The sequence below is a fragment of the Salvelinus namaycush genome, chromosome 40 (genome assembly GCF_016432855.1).
Source record: "Salvelinus namaycush isolate Seneca chromosome 40, SaNama_1.0, whole genome shotgun sequence".
In the NCBI taxonomy this organism is placed as follows: domain Eukaryota; kingdom Metazoa; phylum Chordata; class Actinopteri; order Salmoniformes; family Salmonidae; genus Salvelinus; species Salvelinus namaycush.
In genome coordinates this window covers 16265127-16284278 of record NC_052346.1, presented here as the reverse complement: position 1 = coordinate 16284278, position 19152 = coordinate 16265127, and the positions used below count along the sequence as shown (strand labels likewise).

General features: G+C 44.5%; 1 protein-coding gene across 1 annotated transcript; it reads left to right on the top strand.

Moving 5' to 3' along the window:
- Window positions 1-1959: 1959 nt before the first annotated feature.
- LOC120033353 lies at window positions 1960-14092 on the top strand. Its single transcript, XM_038979656.1, has 10 exons — window positions 1960-2354; window positions 3681-3968; window positions 6191-6460; window positions 6838-6936; window positions 7034-7054; window positions 7148-7168; window positions 12667-12699; window positions 12781-12816; window positions 13393-13458; window positions 13576-14092. The coding sequence occupies exons 1-9, from the start codon at window positions 2297-2299 to the stop codon at window positions 13452-13454; spliced, it is 888 nt and encodes a 295-aa protein (XP_038835584.1). The 5' UTR covers window positions 1960-2296; the 3' UTR covers window positions 13455-13458; window positions 13576-14092.
- Window positions 14093-19152: the final 5060 nt, after the last annotated feature.

The window sequence follows — 19152 nt, the reverse complement described above, 5'->3', positions numbered from 1 at the left end:
CCTTCCAATTCCTTCAATTGACCCTCTGGTATATCTGTTTTCACAATATACATTGTCACCTGGATTTTAATAATTTTTCTCATATCTCTACATCAATCTGTGACAGACCAAAGTAAGGGGTAACAGCAGTGTACACTAGTTGCCACCAGATTGGTAAGAACATTTGTTGGGCAAGACCACTAACCTGGTATATCCCAGGTTTTAGTTCGCTTCTGGTATGTCTCATGTAATTCTGTTACAGAAGAACATATTATGAATTAAGACCAGACACTTTGCTTTATTTTGGGACTGGACTGTTCTAAAATGGAGTCCTGGCGCATGCAAAAACCTGTACTTGTACAATCATTGTATGTATCGCTGTTTGTACAATCATTGTATGTATCGCCAGACCTCACACTGTAGTGATGTGTTGATGACTGAATGATTGTGTTATACAGGTACACATCTGAACACCAATTCTATTTCAGAACTTTGTCTTAAGAATGTATTTTTTTCCAAACTTGATTGGTGAGGAAGGTCTGTATAGGGCTGGCTGGGCTGAGCCATCACCAACATACATATCCCTATCTGAACCCTTCAGATCTGTGAATACTGAGTTAGGGAAAGGGACTTTGAGATCAGTCTCGTTGCATGTACTGGAAGTACTTCTCGCCAAACGGATCACACCACAGGACTGACGTTTACGAAGTGTGTCAACTCCTTCCTTCCAAGACATGCTGCTGTGCAAAGGAAATGCACTTCAAAGCTCAGTGTGACATCTTCTATTTGCAACGACCTGAATTCCAGCCTGCATATACTGCCAATTCTTTGTGAATTTGAGGTGTTTTGATATTTCTTTTTTTTCTATAAAGGAGTTGAGTTCTATATCAGATTCTATTATGACCTCCATTCAAAAGGCACATCTGAGCTATCTTTGTTGCAGGTGCATGGTAACAACTGAATAACATGAGAGAAAAAGAAGAAACCCGCACACTGCTCTTGGTAGTATCGCTGCATTTTATTAAGCTTTACGTATCGGCCTCAAGGTCTTTGTCAGAGCATTTCTGAGTGTTTTTAATTTGCACCCTTATGTAGACATTGCTCCACCCACATCCTTTCAATGCATCGAATGAGGTTGGAGTCGAGGGAAAATAAACGTGATACTAAATATAACAATGTGCAATTCATAAGTATTCTAATAAAGTGTGTACATAACGTATTAAACACTTATGTAAAACCACAATGAGGAAATCAACCTATCAAGTAAGCTTTCATAAATCCTTGTGTACATACAGTGCAAGAAAAAGGCCAGAGTAGGTTGAAGTGGTGGCATTATTCATGTTCATATTTACGTGCCATGCATTGGAATTTCATCATTAAGACCTTTTAGGAATAATGTCTGGAGGGTGAAAATCCAAAAACATATTTTGCTCAGTGTTGTTTACTGTTTATCCCCTCCCCTGTCTGATATCTTGACTTTCTCTATGCCACAAAATCTAAAGGTAGAAATGTCCTGTTTTTGGTCATTAAAATGTAATGAGACTGTATAATCCCTGTCGTTTCTCCTGGTTGAACTTTTATGTTCACTAATTCCCTGTTTGAGAGAACGAGAGGTTTTACCTACATAACACAGCCCACATGGACATTTAATCATGCACATAACATGGGTGGAGGAGCACGTAATAATGTAATTTATTTGGAACCGTTTTCCTGTGTGTGGGTGGCAGAAATATTCACACTTCATCAAATTGTTGCAAAACAAATGCACTTGAATCTATCTGCCAAACCTTTGTGAATTTGAGGTGTTTGATATTTAGATTTTTTCAATGAGGGAGTTTGAGTTCTATATTGGATTGTATTTTATGATGACCTCAAAGTGGTAAAGTCGATTTTTTTTCTAACCTGATTGGTGAAAGAAATATACAATGCCATGCCATTGCCATCCCGTAGGAGGCACCAAATATTAACACACTACTCGGCAGAGACACTTCGAGAGAAGGGTGGATATTCTATCTAGGGGCTACATTGTAACAATTAAGAAATGTATGTAGCCCGTAAACTAGGTTACATTTTAACAATCTAAATTGTAACTATTTAAAATACATATAGTTGGCAATTGTAGTCATTAGCCAACAAACGCTTAGCCACACGACAGTACAATTTAATTATCAAGAAATTCTCTAGTAGGAAGTTGACATTTACCTCATAGGCTACGAAAACGGGGCTTTTTCAGAAAGACAAACAAGTAATGTAACCCAGGCTACTGCAATAGCAGTGTTAACAGATCTGACGAATTATCAACGAGACTCAAAAGAAAATGTCGATCACACTTCTGACTGTCTTTCTGGTGGAAGCAATAATCTGCACAATTTCAGGTAGGTTTTGTTGCGCATGGATTATCCATGGTTTACGATAGTCGATATGGGTGGGAGCCCATTCGCAAATTTTAGTTTGTTAGTAATTTAGGCTGTTGTGTGCGTCTTAGAAACAAGGTCAAGAATGACACAGCAAAACAACGTATGTTCTACACAAGCCTCAAAAATGGAAACCGTCGGAGTGAACTGAAGCTTTCACAATGTGTAGGAGTCTACCTACCACCAGCATAATCGCATGGAAGTGGTAAAAATACTATTTTTTAGGCCTATCGATAAGAAAAACGACCGCACCTTTTAATGTAGGCTACATCCACTGGACACAGACGTCAATTCAACGTCTATTCCTGAACCAACGTTGATTAAACCAGTGTGTGCCCAGTGGGATAGATAGTCTTAGTGTGAGCGGGTTGCATAGAGGCCTAACAAAAGTACTTAAGTAAAAATACTTCAAAGTACTACTTAAGTCGTTTTTTTGGTATCTTTACTTTACTATTTATATGTTTGACAACTTTTACTTTTACTTAACTACATTCCTAAAGAAAATATTGTACTTTTTACTCCATACATTTTCCCTGACACCGAAAAGTACTCATTACATTTTGAATGCTTAGCAGGACGGAAAATGGTCCAATTCACACACTTATCAAGAGAACATCCCTGATCATTCCTACTGACTCTGATCTGGCGGACTCACTAAACACAAATGCTTCATTTGTAAGTGATGTCTGAGTGTTGGATCGTGCCCCTGGCTATCCATGCATTTAAAAAAACAAGAAAATGGTGCCGTCTGGTTTGCTTAATATAAGGAATTTGAAATTATTTTTACTTTAACTTTTGATACTTTAGTATATTTTAGCAATTACATTTACTTTTGATACTTAAGTATATTTCAAACCAATTACTTTTAGACTTTTACTCAAGTAGTATTTTACTGGCTGACTTTCACTTTTGCTTGTCGTTTTCTGTTAAGGTATCTTTAATTTAACTCAAGTATGACACATCTAGATATCTCTAGCTTAAACAAACGGATTTTGATAAATTGTATTATGTTGCTTAGATTGATGCACTGGTGTGTCAATCGACTCTAGGGGTTTATTCATGAGGTATAACTTCTTTCTCATTTATAAATATGTGGCAGAAAACAGAACAATATGGTTGGAATGTGTTCATGCAATGGGATGAGAAGGCCACAATAATCTGCAGGTCTTGTGTATACATGTATAGATAGATATAGGCTATCAGACTCCTAACCTGGATAGGCTACACCTCCTTGGTTCATCTCCTTGGTATTCTGTTATAAGTATGACATATTGTCTGGTTTTCCAGGTGAACAGCTCTACATAAAAGTGGGAAAGGATCTTGTGTTGATGCCGGACAAGTCCACAGTGCCTGACTCCATCACAAGCATCCTATGGAAGCATGGGAAGAACAAGGCGGCAGAGTGGGACAAGGATTTTGGTCTGGACATCTATGGTGCCTTCAAAGAGCGCACAACCCTGGACCAGAATACTGGAGAGCTGAGAATCAGTGGATTGAAGAAATCAGACAGTGGAGTTTATTCTGTGGAGTTCAACAGCAAACTGCTTGACAGGACATATACACTATCTGTTATCAGTAAGTGTTTCTGTGTGTGGACTTGTTTTCCTATCTTGAGTAGAGGTCGACCAATTATACCCGCCGATACCGATTATTGGAGGACCAAAAAAAGCTGATACCGATTAATTGGCCGTAATAATAACAATTACAACAATACTGAATGAACAATGAACACTTTTATTTTAACTTAATATAATAAATAAATAAAATCAATTTAGTCTCAAATAAATAATGAAACTTGTTCAATTTGGTTTAAATAATGTAAAAACAGTGTTGGAGAATAAAGTAAAAGTGCAATATGTGCCATGTAAGAAAGCTAACGTTTAAGTTCCTTGCTCAGAACATGAGAACATATGAAAGCTGGTGGTTCAATATTCCCAGTTCTTCAATATTCCCAGTTAAGAAGTTTTAGGTTGTAGTTATTATAGGAATTATGACGCGTCGACTATTTCTCTCTACCATTTGTATTTCATATACCTTTGACTATTGGATGTTCTTATAGGCACTTTAGTATTGCTAGCCTAGTCTCGGGAGTTGATAGGCTTGAAGTCATAAACAGCGCTGTGCCTCAAGCATTGCTAAGAGCTGCTTGCAAAACGCAGTAAAGTGCTGTTTGAATGCTTACGAGCCTGCTGCTGCCTACCACCGCTTAGTCAGACTGCTCTATCATATATCAAATCATATACTTAATTATAATATAATATACTCAGAAATACGAGCCTTTGGTCATTAATATGGTCAAATCCGGAAACTATCATTTCGAAAACAAAACGTTTATACTTTCAGTGAAATACGGAACCGTTCCGTATTTTATCGAACGGGTGGCATCCATAAGTCTAAATATTGCTGTTACATTGCACAACCTTCAATGTTATGTCATAATTATGTAAAATTCGGGCAAATTAGTTCACAGTTCGCAATGAGCCAGGCTAACCAAACTGTTGCATATACCCTGACTCTGCTTGCACTGAATGCAAGAGAAGTGACACAATTTCCCTAGTTAATATTGCCTGCTAACATACATTTCTGTTAACTAAATATGCAGGTTTAAAAAATCTACATCTGTGTATTGATTTTAAGAAAGGCATTGATGTTTATGGTTAGGTACATTTTTAGAGAATGCTTTTGTTAAATCATCACCCATTTGGCGATGCTGAAGTAAGCTGTGATTCGATGATAAATTAACAGGCACCGCATTGATTATATGCAACGCAGGACAAGCTAGATAAACTAGTAATATCATCAACCATGTGTAGTTAACTAGTGATTATGTGAAGATTGATTGTTTTTTATAAGATAAGTTTAATGCTAGCTAGTAACTTACCTTGGCTCCTTGCAGCCACAAGGTCCTTTTGACGCTGCACTCGCGTAACAGGTGGTCAGCCTGCCACTCAGTTTCCTCTTGGATTGCATTGTAATCGGCATCCAAAAAGGCTAATTACCGATTGTTATGAAAACTTCATATCGGTCCTAATTAATCGGCCATGCCGACCTCTAATCTTGACCAGAATGTCCTGACAAGATAGGAAAACAATAAAGATTCTGGAAAGTCATGACATTTAGCATGTCCTGAAAAGTTAAAATGCTATTTTAGGTTTAAGGGTTAGGTTTAAGGGTTAGGTTTAAGGGTTAGGTTTAGGGTTAGGTTTAAGGGTTAGGTTTAAAGGTTTAGGGTTTGGGGTTAAGGTTAGGGTTAAAGATGCACTCTCAAACTTTTGTATAATTTCAGCCAGTAGTTTTGAATGTGGTGCAAACGTGCCAAAAGTGATCCCAGTTTTTTTATACTACATCATCCAATTGTGTACTACTTCATCCATTTCGTATGATATGATACATCCTGCAATTTGTATTTGTTTATTATTATAATAAATGTTTTTGCAATTTGTATGATACTCTATGTTACGAATCCAGTTTGTACTATATGTTCTGAATTTGAGTGTGCTTAAGATCCTGGAGTGCATCTTTAAGGTTAGGGGTAGGGTAAGGAGTTAGTTCGGGTTAAGGTTAGGTGTAGGGTTATGATTAGGGTTAGGAGTTCGTTTGGTTTCGGGCTAAGGTTAGGGGTTTGGGGAAAAGAAAGGGTTTTGAATGGAAAAAAAGTGTACTCCCCAAAAAGTCCTGACAAGTAACGAAAACATGGCTGTGTGTCTGTTTGCATGTGTGTCTGGCGTGCACGAAACAGCGAGTACAAGCACCCCCCCAAAAAAACATTGTTCTGTCTTGATCTCCTCTATTTTCAGAGTCAGTCCCCAAACCCACAATCACTTCTTCCTGTAACGCCAACCTAACCTCCTGCATTCTAACCTGTGAGGGTGACACCACTGATGCTGAACCCGTCACCTACAGCTGGAAAATGGGAGAGGGGGCGTGGGAGTTCTTAGACAAACAGAGGAATGTCTCTAAGAACGGCACTGGCAAATCAACCAACAGTTACAAGTACTCCTGCAAGATGAATAACTCTGCTGGGGAAGGTGAAGTCAGCGAGCCAGTCGAACTGGTGTTGGGCTCAGGTGAGAGGACTCTCGTAAGAGTGACAACACTAAAATCAGCTACACCTGTCAGTTCAAGGACCCTGTGAGCGAGGCCAGTGAAGTCTTTGATAAAGACCCATTTGGCCCAGGTGAAAGGACACTCATAGTTGTTGTTACACTGCCCAGTATGTTGTTATAGCCTAAGACTACTACTTGTAATGATATGTATGAATCAGGGATTGTTGATAGGTGAGGTACTCAATATTAAGATGGTGTTCCTAATGTTTGGTATAGTCAGTGTAGCTGAGGGATTTGGGAAGATAGAACAAAAGCATCTGGAAAAAAGCATCTGGACTGGAAAGTTGTGCCATATTTTATTAAATGTTAATATTAAATGTATTCCTTCCTCACTGCAGATGGCTGGTTGACCAAGGCCAGGTTATTTGGTATTTCTGTCTTTGTTCTTGCTATTGCTGGAGTTCTATTGTTCATTATTGGTCATAGAGCTAAAACAGGTAAGGACAAATTATGTTTATTGCAAATTTTACTTACATCAGTATGAGGTGGATTTGTCTTGCAAAGTAAATGTATTCTTATTTTTCTACACCACAGGAGTTTGGTTCTTTGAAAAAGGTAGGATGATTGTCTGTCTGTCTGTCTGTCTGTAATCTTGGGTAATAGTTGAGAGTTTATGAAAGTAATCCCTTTTTCCTTTTTTTCATTCAGAATCAATGCCATGGAAAGGAGGTAGGAAACATGCATTACTTTTATTTTGTAGTAATGTTCATTTAAGTTCCATTAATTGTTTTGTAGTAATGTTCATTTAAGTTCCATTAATTGTTTTTTAGTAATGTTCTGTCATGCCCTGGCCATAGAGAGGCTCTCTGTTTTGGTTAGGCCAGGGTGTGACTAGGGTGGGCATTCTAGTTTCTTTATTTCTATGTTTTCTGTTTCTATGTTTTGACCGGGTATGGTTCTCAATCAGGGACAGCTGTCTATTGTTGTCTCTGATTGGGAATCATACTTAGGCAGCCTGTTTTTCCACCTTAGTTGTGGGTAGTTGTCTGTGTTAGTGGCCTGTATAGCCCTAGTCAGCTTCACGTTCGTTTTTGTTGTTTCTTGTTTTGTTGGCGACATTTATAATAAAGTAAAATGTACGCTCACCACGCTGCACCTTGGTCTGGTCATTTCCCTGACGACGTTCGTGACAGAACTACCCACCACAAACGGACCAAGCAGCGTGGTAAGGAGGACTGGACATGGGAGGACATCCTGACTGGGAAAGGATCCTGGACGTGGGAGGAGATCCTGGCGGGAAAGGATTGTCTGCCGTGGAAGAAGGTGGAAGCAGCAAGGAAGGCGGAGGCAGTGAGTAAAAGGGCCCAGGATTACACAGGGTCACGGCTGGCACAAAAGACCGGGAGGCCACTCCCAAAAACAAATGTGGGGGAGCTCACAAAGAGATTGGCTGAGTCAGGTTGGAGACCTGAGCCAACTCCTCGTGCTTACCGTAGGGAGCGTGGTACTGGTCAGGCACCGTGTTATGTGGTGGAGCGCACAGTGTCTCTAGTGCGCGTTCACAACCCGGTGCGCTACATTCCAGCTCCCCGCATCGGCCGGGCTAGATTGGGCATCCAGCCAGGACGGATGGTGCCGGCTCAGCGCATCTACGGCCCAGGACCCGGCTCTGCGCACTGTGTCTCCGGGGCGTCCTGTGCCAGTGCCCCGCCTTTGCCAGGTAACCATCCAGCCAGGACAGTTGTGCAGGCTCTACGCTCGAGACCTCCAGTGCGCCTCCACAGCCCAGTGTATCCGGTGCCTGCTCCAAGAACCAGGCCTCCAGTATGTCTCTCCAGCCTGGTGAGTCCTGTGCCTGCTCCCAGAACCAGGCCTCCTGTATGTCTCCCCAGCCTGGTAAGCCCTGTGGCAGCTCCACGCACCAGGCTGTCCATACGTCTCCTCCCTCCAGTGATGATCCATGGCACGAAGCCTCCAGTGATGATCCATGGCACGAAGCCTCCAGTGATGATCCATGGCCCGAAGCCTCCAGTGATGATCCATGGCACGAAGCCTCCAGTGATGATCCATGGCACGAAGCCTCCAGTGATGATCCATGGCACGAAGCCTCCAGTGGTGATCCATGGCCCGAAGTCTCCAGTGATGATCCATGGCACGAAGCCTCCAGTGATGATCCATGGCACGAAGCCTCCAGTGATGATCCATGGCACGAAGCCTCCAGTGATGATCCATGGCACGAAGCCTCCGGTGTTGATCCGCGGTCCGGAGCCTGCAGCGACGGTCTCCAGTCCGGAGCCTCCAACGACGGCCTCCAGTCCGGAGCCTCCAGCGACGGCCCCCAGTCCGGAGCCTCCAGCGACGGTCCCCAGTCCGGGGCCTGCAGCGAGGTTCCCCAGTCCGGGGCCTGCAGCGAGGTTCCCCAGTCCGGGGCCTGCAGCGAGGTTCCCCAGTCCGGGGCCTGCAACGAGGGTCCCCAGTCCGGGGCCTGCAACGAGGGTCCCCAGTCCGGGGCCTGCAGCGAGGGTCCCCAGTCCGGGGCTTGCAGCGAGGGTCCCCAGTCCGGGGCTTGCAGCGAGGGTCCCCAGTCCGGGGCCTGCAGCGAGGGTCCCCAGTCCAGAGGCACCACCAAAGTGGGGGGAGCCAGAGGTGGAGCGGGGTCTGCGTCCCGCACCGGAGCCGCCACCGAAGTAGATGCCCACCCGGACCCTCCCCTATAGAGTCAGGTTTTGCAGGCCGGAGTCCGCACCTTTGGGGGGGGGGTACTGTCACGCCCTGTCCATAGAGAGGCTTTTATTCTCTAGTTTGGTTAGGCCAGGGTGTGACTAGGGTGGGCATTCTAGTTTTCTGTTTCTATGTTTTGGCCGGGTATGGTTCTCAATCAGGGACAGCTGTCTATCTGTAACGGCAGTCTAGCTCTTCCTCCTCGGACGAGGAGAGGCGAGAAGGATCGGAGGACCAATGTACAGCGTGGTAATTTTCCATGATTTAATGAACACGTAAACAAGACAATTACAAAATAACAAAATGAACTAACCGTCACAGTCCCGTGTGGTAACAAACACTGACACGGAAGACAACCACCCACAAATCCCCAACACAAAACAAGCCACCTATATATGATTCTCAATCAGGGACAACGATTGACAGCTGCCTCTGATTGAGAACCATATTAGGCTGAACACAGAAACAGACAAACTAGACACACAACATAGAATGCCCACCCAGCTCACGTCCTGACCAACACTAAAACAAGCACAACACATAAGAACTCTGGTCAGGACGTTACAGTACCCCCCTCCTGAGGTGCGGACTCCGAACGCACCCCTAAAACTCAAGAGGAGGGTCTGGGTGGGCATCTGTCCGCGGTGGCGGCTCTGGCGCAGGACGAGGACACCACTCCACCATTGTCTTTGTCCCCCTCCTTAGCGTCCTTTCCCTCGCCCCCGACCCTGGTCTAGGAACCTTCACAAAGGTCCCCCCTAGATAGAGGAGACAGCTCAGGACAGAGATGTAGCTCAGGACAGAGAGGTAGCTCAGGACAGCGAGGTAGCTCAGGACAGAGAGGTAGCTCAGGACTGAGTGGCAGCTCCGGACTGAGTGGCAGCTCCGGACTGAGTGGCAGCTCCGGACTGAAGGGCAGCTCATGACTGAAGGGCAGCTCATGACTGGAAGGCAGCTCATGACTGGAAGGCAGCTCATGACTGGAAGGCAGCTCATGACTGGAGGGCAGCTCATGACTGGAGGGCAGCTCATGACTGGAGGGCAGCTCATGACTAGAAGGCAGCTCACGACTGGAAGGCAGCTCACGACTGGAAGGCGGCTCACGACTGGCAGGCGGCTCATGACTGGCAGGCGGCTCTGGCAGCTCCTGACTGGCTGGCGGCTCTGGCAGCTCCTGACTGGCTGGCGGCTCTGGCGGCTCCTGACTGGCTGGCGGCTCTGGCGGCTCCTGACTGGCTGGCGGCTCCTGACTGGCGGACGGCTCTGGCGGCTCCTGACTGACGGACGGCTCTAACGGCTCGGGACAGACGGGCGGCTCTGACGGCTCGGGACAGACGGGCGGCTCAGATGGCGCTGGGCAGACGGATGGCTCAGACGGCGCTGGGCAGACGGATGGCTCAGACGGCGCTGGGCAGACGGATGGCTCAGACGGCGCGTGCGCAGACGGATGGCTCAGACGGCGCTGGGCAGACGGATGGCTCAGACGGCGCTGGGCAGGCAGGCAGCTCAGACGGCGCTGGGCAGACGAGCAGTGCAGGCGGCGTTGGGCAGACGGCCGACTCTGACCTGCTGAGGCGCACAGTAGGCCTGGTGCGTGGTGCCGGAACTGGTGGTACCGGACTGGAGACCCGCACCTCAAGGCTAGTGCGGGGAGCAGGACCAGGGCACACTGGACTCTCGAAGCGCACTATAGGCCTGGTGCGTGGTACCGGCACTGGTGGTACCGGGCTGAGGGCACGCACCTCAGGGCTAGTGCGGAGAGAAGGAACAGTGCAGTGCGTACAGGGCTCTGGAGACGCACAGGAGGCTTGATGCGTGGTGCCGGAACTGGAGGTACTGGGCTGGAGACACGCACCACAGGGAGAGTGCGTGGAGGAGGAACAGGGCTCTGGAGACGCACTGGAAGCCTGGTGCGTGGTGTAGGCACTGGTGGTACTGGGCTGGGGCGGGAAGGTGGTGCCGGATATACCGGACCGTGAAGGAGTACACGAGCTCGTGAACACCGAGCCTGCCCAACCTTACCAGGTTGAGTGTTCCCCGTAGCCCTGCCAGTGCGGCGAGGTGGAATAGCCCGCACTGGGCTATGCTGGCGAACCGGGGACACCCTACGTAAGGCTGGTGCCATGTACACCGGCCCGAGGAGACGTACTGGAGGCCAGATGTGTTGAGCCGGCTTCATGGCACCTGGCTCGATGCCCACTCTAGCCCGGCCAGTGTGGCGAGGTGGAATAGCCCGCACTGGGCTAAGCACGCGTACTGGGGACACCGTGCGCTCCACCGCATAACACGGTGTCTGACCAGTACGACGCCCTCTCACTCCACGGTAAGCCCGGGAAGTTGGTGCAGGTCTCCTACCTGACTTCGCCACACTCCCCTTTAGCCCCCCCCTCAAGAAATTTTTGGGTGAGCCTATCGGGCTTCCAGCCGCTCTGCCTTGCTAGCGCCTCATAATGCCGCCTCTCCGCTTTCGCTGCCTCCAGCTCCGCTTTGGGGCGGCGACACTCCTCTGGCTCTGCCCAGGGTCCTTTACCGTCTAGGATTTCCTCCCATGTCCATTCCTCCTTGTACCGCTGCTGCTGTCGCTGCTGCCCGTTTCCACGCTGCTTGGTCCGGGTTAGGTGGGTGGTTCTGTAACGGCAGTCTAGCTCTTCCTCCTCCTCGGACGAGGAGAGGCGAGAAGGATCGGAGGACCAATGTGCAGCGTGGTAATTTTCCATGATTTAATGAACACGTAAACAAGACAATTACAAAATAACAAAATGAACTAACCATCACAGTCCCGTGTGGTAACAAACACTGACACGGAAGACAACCACCCACAAATCCCCAACACAAAACAAGCCACCTATATATGATTCTCAATCAGGGACAACGATTGACAGCTGCCTCTGATTGAGAACCATATTAGGCTGAACACAGAAACAAACTAGACAAACTAGACACACAACATAGAATGCCCACCCAGCTCACGTCCTGACCAACACTAAAACAAGCACAACACATAAGAACTCTGGTCAGGACGTTACACTATCGTTGTCTCTGATTGGGAATCATACTTAGGCAGCCTGTTTTTCCACCTTAGTTGTGGGTAGTTGTCTGTGTTAGTGGCCTTTATAGCCCTAGTCAGCTTCACGTTAGTTTTTGTTGTTTCTTGTTTTGTTGGCGACATTTATAATAAAGTAAAATGTACGCTCATCACGCTGCACCATGGTCCGGTCATTTCCCTGACGACGTTCGTGACATGTTCATTTAAGTTCCAATAATTGTTTTGTAATAATGTTCATTTAAGTTACATTAATTGTTTTGTAGTAATGTTCATTTAAGTTACATTAATTGTTTTGTTATAATGTTCCATTCATTGTTTTCGCTGCCATCACGATTTCTCACGATCATGTCCCTTTGTTCGGTGGAAGGGAGATGAACATGGTACATGTGTATTACTTGCATTAGTCACTGTTGAGATTATTGACCTAATTGAATATCTCTTCTCTGTTTTCCATTACTAGAATTTTGGAAACACCAGAGAGAAGTGGGACCTAGTAAGTGTTTCCTTTACTTGACCACAACAAACAGGATCTGTGTATAATAAAGCTAAGCTAAACTCTTCTCTCTCTCTTCAGCCACTGACACATCAAATGGAGTTTCTGCATCCACAGGCAAGTCATAGAGCTACTTCTAGACTGCGTGATGCAGAAATAGCACCAGAAGTATCATTAGATGCACAGCTCAAAATATCTAAAAAACTTGATTAGTCTATTCCGTCATAGATGGAAGTATTGCACCAAGTACTGGGTGTAAAAGTGACTTTATTTTTTCTTTGATACCAATTATTGTGCTTTTTAGCTCATTTATTGATCGTTTATAGACTTATATAGATGTTTCTAGATGCTTTATAGAGGGGCTGTAGTCGACGTGTTTCTTCTCTGCGTTTAACACAACCGCAGCTGAAGTGGGGCAGGGGAAGGAAGGTATGATGCTCAGCATCTTCCACTTCTATGTTTGATCTGAAGGGACCAATTAGGAGTTAGGTATATAACTTTAACCTCCTGGGCCACCCAAATGAAAAATGTATGCATGCATGACTGTACAGTAAGTCACTTTGGATAAATTACTTCGCTAAATGGCATAAACAGTATTATATTTAGGTGTTAGCAATATGGTGGTAGCTCTATCTAGCTTGGCAATGGGACTTCGAGCACTCCAACTATTCTGTTTTGTTTGTTATTTTGCAGAGGAAGCCTTGGCGAGGAAAAATTATCATAAGGATGATTCAGTAAATAATTCAGTATTGTAGGACGGTAAGTTTGACTGTAAAATAATATATACTGCATCCACCTCATTCTCTTAATTGTGAACCAATTTAGGCCAACTCTACCAGTGTGTTACCAACTCTTGTTCCTGCTGATGTGTTTTAGCTGTGGATCTGTGGGCCAGAGGATCACTGTGGATCAAGAGAAACAAACATCTAGACAACGAGCACTGGATGACAAAGGGAACAATCTACCACTTTATTCTACCCATTAAAAGAATGTTACATCCCGATCTGAGAAATAGAGGTCAATTTGAGTTACAGATGTAGGATCTTAATTTGAGCTAAGCTGAGTTTGTTACTGCAGGAAAATAGTACTGTAAAAAGGAAATGTTTATTATATGGATTATAATCAAAAATGTATTTATAATACATTTTGTAGGGGTTAATATATTTTTTGTACAGGAGAATCAAGTCAGGAGTTTCAAAGTGAAAATTACAAACTTCAGAAGCCCTTTTAAACCTTGAGTACACTACAAGTTTTACATGCTGTTTACATGCTTAGGGCATGGCTAGTCTAAGGCTAGCTGTGCCACTAGAGATCCTGGTTTGAGTCCAGGCTCTGTCGCAGTTGGCCGCAACCGGGAGACCCATGGGGCAGCGCACAATTGGCCCAGCGTCATCTAGGTTAGGGGAGGGTTTGGTCGGCAGGGATGTCCTTGTCCCATCCGCTCTCTTACGACTCCTGTGGCAGGCCGGGCGCATGCACGCTGATACGGTCGCCAGGTGTACGGTGTTTCCTCCGACACATTGGTATGGCTGGCTTCCGGGTTAAGCAGGCTTTGTGTCAAGAAGCAGTGCAGGTTGGTTGGGTCGTGTTTCGGAGGACACATGGCTCTCGACCTTCGCCTCTCCTGAGTCTGTACGGGAGTTGCAGCGAGGAGACAAGACTGTAACTACCAATTGGATACCACGAAATTGGGGAGAAAACGGGGTAAAAAAATAAAAATATAAATAGATATATAAAAAATAAAGTGTACATGCTTTGCAGGAAAGTTTTACAAAACAATTTGCAAAGTTGCAAAGTAAATTGCTAAGCCTTACAAATTCTCAGGATCATAGACAAACCTATGACGCCAATGACTACTACACTGAGTATGTTTACATGCACACTAATTATTCAATATTAGCTAATTAGGATTAATACTCAGAGTTTGGCATTAGTCATGTCAACACCTTACTCTGATTTTCTTAATCGGTGTAAGGTCAAACGGGAAGTAAGCATATGCCGCAATCTTTCTAATTATAATGGTATGTAAAACACCTTAATCTGAGTTCCAGTGGTGTATTAATGGCATGTAAAACACCTTAATCTGAGTTCCAGTGGTGTATTAATGGCATGTAAACACCTTCATCTGAGTTCCAGTGGTGTATTAATGGCATGTAAACATATTAATCTGAGTTTCAGTGGTGTATTAATGGCATGTAAACATATTAATCTGAGTTTCAGTGGTGTATTAATGGCATGTAAACACCTTCATCTGAGTTTCAGTGGTGTATTAATGGCATGTAAACATATTAATCTGAGTTTCAGTGGTGTATTAATGGCATGTAAACACAATCTGAGTTCCAGTGGTGTATTAATGGCATGTAAACACAGTAATCTGAGTTCCAGTGGCGTATTTGATCTGCACATGTGCTATCACGAGCAGTGCAAACCTCCCTCTCTGGCACAGGTGAAGTGAGTTAATCAGAGTATTAACACTAATCATATTATTGAATGCATACATGAAATACAGTAGTTTGCAAAAATATTTTATTTAAAGTTTGTGCTTATATAGAAATATGCAGTTGGTAAAGTGCTATTGCTCAAACTAAAGCCATGTGCCTTTAAAGCCTGCTCACACTTCTACTCTGCCAGTGTGTATCTCTGTGTGTATCTCTGTTCTTTATTAACCTATGTGAGAACAAGTTTACTGTAGTACTAGCAAACTTTACAATGACAATCTTAAAATGTGTGATGTGATTGCAAGATCACTGCCTTACCTCTCATAATCAATAATAGTAAAGTCCATTTTTACGTAGTGCTGTCTAATTGGAATATAAATAATCTATCGTTTTATTTGTTTATTTTCTGAAATTTAAACCAATGTTGATTTTGTGTTGAATGTATGTAGCAGTATGTTGTATGTATATATTTCTATAGAGACCAAGGCTTCAGTTTTGTACATGTATTTTGTGAGAGTGAAGGCTGTCTTTTTAACAGAATTGTAAAACTGTCACACTTAGAATTTAGTAGTAATAAAGCAGTGGTTTTCTTTTTAATAATTTGAATGTGCCTGATGCCATAGACACCCTACAGGCCTGTACCGTACCTGGCATTGCGTGGTATACCAAAGATACTGGCAACTAACCCAATATATCTCATCGGCGTCGTTTCTAATGTGAGCAAATTATCATATTGGACAGAACAACCGAGGTGGGCAGAGCCAAGCACGAGCTAGCAAGATCCTATTGGCACGTGTTTGCAAGCGGGAATTCCTTTTCTCCAAAGTGTGTTTTGTGCAATAACTCAATTCGCCCTTGCATTCCTAAACAACAAAAACATTTGAAACTTTGGTGAAGAGTCAAGTCTACAAAACGTAGTGAGTGGAGGTTCTACATGGATACTTCAGATTTATACATCCGATGAGACATTGACTCCTTTATCTGTGGTGCACTTTGTGACAGTTGAACAAAGGAGTCTCTATTGCACCCCCTAGTCAACTCACACGATCACTGCGTCATAAAAAGACGAAGGGTGTGGCTTAGTTGTTACAATCTGATCATGCTAGAAACGACGGAACATTACAACCACATAGTCCATTTAACCGCTCCCCCTAACCTTAACCATTACCCAAACCTTAACCCTAACTCTAAATTGAGTACCAAAAATTTACGGATCTTGTTGATAATTGGATATGGAGAAGGGTGAGCCGGTCAAGGATCGATTCAGACAAGGTGGTAAATTGTATGACAAGCGACAGTTTAATTATGAGTAAAGATATCTGGTACAAGCGTATACGGTCTCGTTCCTTCGGCTCATAGAGAACCTCCAGAAAAAGCCCAGATAACAGAATGCATAGACATTTTATACAACACAGAAAGTAGGTTGAGTCTGGAAGTTCTGGTCCTTTGGTTGGTTCTGGACAGGTTGTTGTCTTCTCAGATTGGTCCTGATGAGCTGGGCGTCATCCTTCTGAGTCTTATAGCAAAAGTTCTTTGTTATCAAATGTTCAGCTAAGCAGGAGATTTTGTGTGTGCGTAGTCAGCCCCCTGTCCTTGGGTATGCGTGTGTGTGTCTTATTATCTCGTGAAATGCAGACCCAAGCACTCTTTTGATCAAGGCCTTTCCTGCCTTATCAGTGTTTATGAAAGGTCTGTGCCAGCCATCTGTCTTTGGGTGTGTGTGTGGTTCTCTGTATCTGTTTATGAGTGTGTGAGAAACCCTGCTTAGAAAGAAGTTAGTTATAACAATGTAATAGCAATATGCTTGTGTTATTTTAAATGGTATTTATTACAAATCCCCCTCTTCACGTCTCATAAGAGACGTGACAAAAGCTAGGACAAAAGCTATAAATGGCAAAATTAGAGTAAACTTTATCAGAAGATAAAGTTTTGATTCCCTCTCTTCACGTCTCACAAGAGACGTGACATAAACTTTAAGCGAATCCAGGCACAAGAAGGGAAACTTTTTCCAGAAGAAAAAGTTTTGATTCCCTCTCTTCACGTCTCCTAAGAGACGTGACATAAACATGGGATCAAGCAGGAGTAGTATATGCAGAAACTTTCTTGAAGAGAAAGTTTCATATGCCCTCTCTTCACGTCTCCTAAGAGACGTGACATAAACTAGGTAAGAGTAAGAAAAGCAAAAGTAAACAACCAGGGAAACTTTCTCAGAGAGAAAGTTTTAATTCCCTCTCTTCACGTCTCAAAAGAGACGTGACAAAAATAGCTAAGACAAGAAGAGACAGGGAACTTTTTCAGAAGGAAAAAGTTTTGATTCCCTCTCTTCACGTCTCAAAAGAGACGTGACATAAAAAGCTAGATCATGTTAAACCCTCAGGTCCATCCCTCTATACAACCTGTACCAGGTGGGCTCGTCGCCACCCGGGAACTTCAAACCTTCACAACAGGGAGGACAAACATCACTTTTTATTCATTCGACAACATCAACTACAGCGAACCAAGGGTCCTCCTCTGTCAGGCACACTCTCCTGCGAAAGCTTGATTTCGTATCAGCCTCTCCAACTGGAGCATCAAGCAGCGGCATCATACCATAGGCCCTTTCCACATCTGTAACAGACTTCTTCAAACAAGGTATGATACAGGCATTACGGAACATGAGCATATTAAAAACAACAACTTAGGGTCAGAAATCCAGTAATCATCACTGTAGTGTACTTACCAAACCAACCACCCAGCCAGGGGAACAGTCCACTCTCCTCCACACCTGCAAGACCCCCCACCTCCACCGATAACCTTGCCAACCCACTCAGAGCTTTTGAAATGCTCCCATCCGGACTAGTATTGTTACATGCACCTCCCTGGTCGGCCAGAATCATGTCCAGTGCTAGTCTATTTTGTCTACTGGTTTGAGAGGTAGCATCCAATTGTTCAGCCATCCCTGTAAGTGCTGTGTGGGTGTATTTAACAAATCATTATTAATTATAGTAGATATAATTGACCCAGGCATTTTGTTTAGCATCAACAATAGCTGGGCCAATGATGGGCATCAGATGCCACAGGCCATCATTCCTGTTTAATGTCTGGAATTCGTGGGGGACCCCTATTGGGACCCCCAACAGGTTGGTGTGGATGTTATCTGTACTCTTGGACCAAGGAGCGTCACGTTTCTGCCGTCTCCTGGGTTGGTCCCAAGCCTCTGTCATGTGCAGCTCCCAAAAGTTGGTTAGCTGTAACCTCAATAATAGGCAATGGTGTTTATCAGACTGGCCAAAACACATGTTCCCTGATAATCTCCTTTCAAAATGGGGTCAACCGCCTGGCAGGTCCACACATCCACCATACATCAGCAACACCTCTAGTTAATAGTGACATTAGTGATGCAGGCAGCAGTAGGGAACCTCCCATAGTCTATACCTCTACCTGTACCAGTGTTACAGCTGTAATATCCCCCATATGCCTTAACCCCCCATGGTGTCTTCTGGGGACGGACTTCTGGGAACACAAGACTCAGAGTTTTACACAGGGTTGAATTTGGCTTAAACTTTCCAATATGCACATCCAACCTTCCCCCTTACTTAGGGCAAATGGGTGAGCAGCCAGAATAGGTCTGGCATGTCCACATACGACACAGTCCTTTCTATTAAGTGTTTTGTAGGTCAACCACATATTCTCCCTTCCCTCATAACCAGTTTCAGTCCCCAATTGGTCACTATCTGAGATGTCTTTTACATTTATTACCTATACCAGATTGTAGAGTTTAGGTGATGGCGTGGGACTTGGTCTTGAAGTGGTGGAGGAGGCCGGCTGAACCTGGTCTGTTGGAACTGGTGGTGGTTCTGGCAGCACTGCGATGGTAACATCCCCATCATATCCTAAACAGACAACTCAGGACCACAAGCAGTCCTGTAAAGCCCCCTCCTCTCCCAGAGAACACATCATCAGCCAGAGATCAAGCAACACTTTCACTTCTATGAACAAACACAGTGAGGAAAGGTCGGGGGCAGGGAATTCTTCA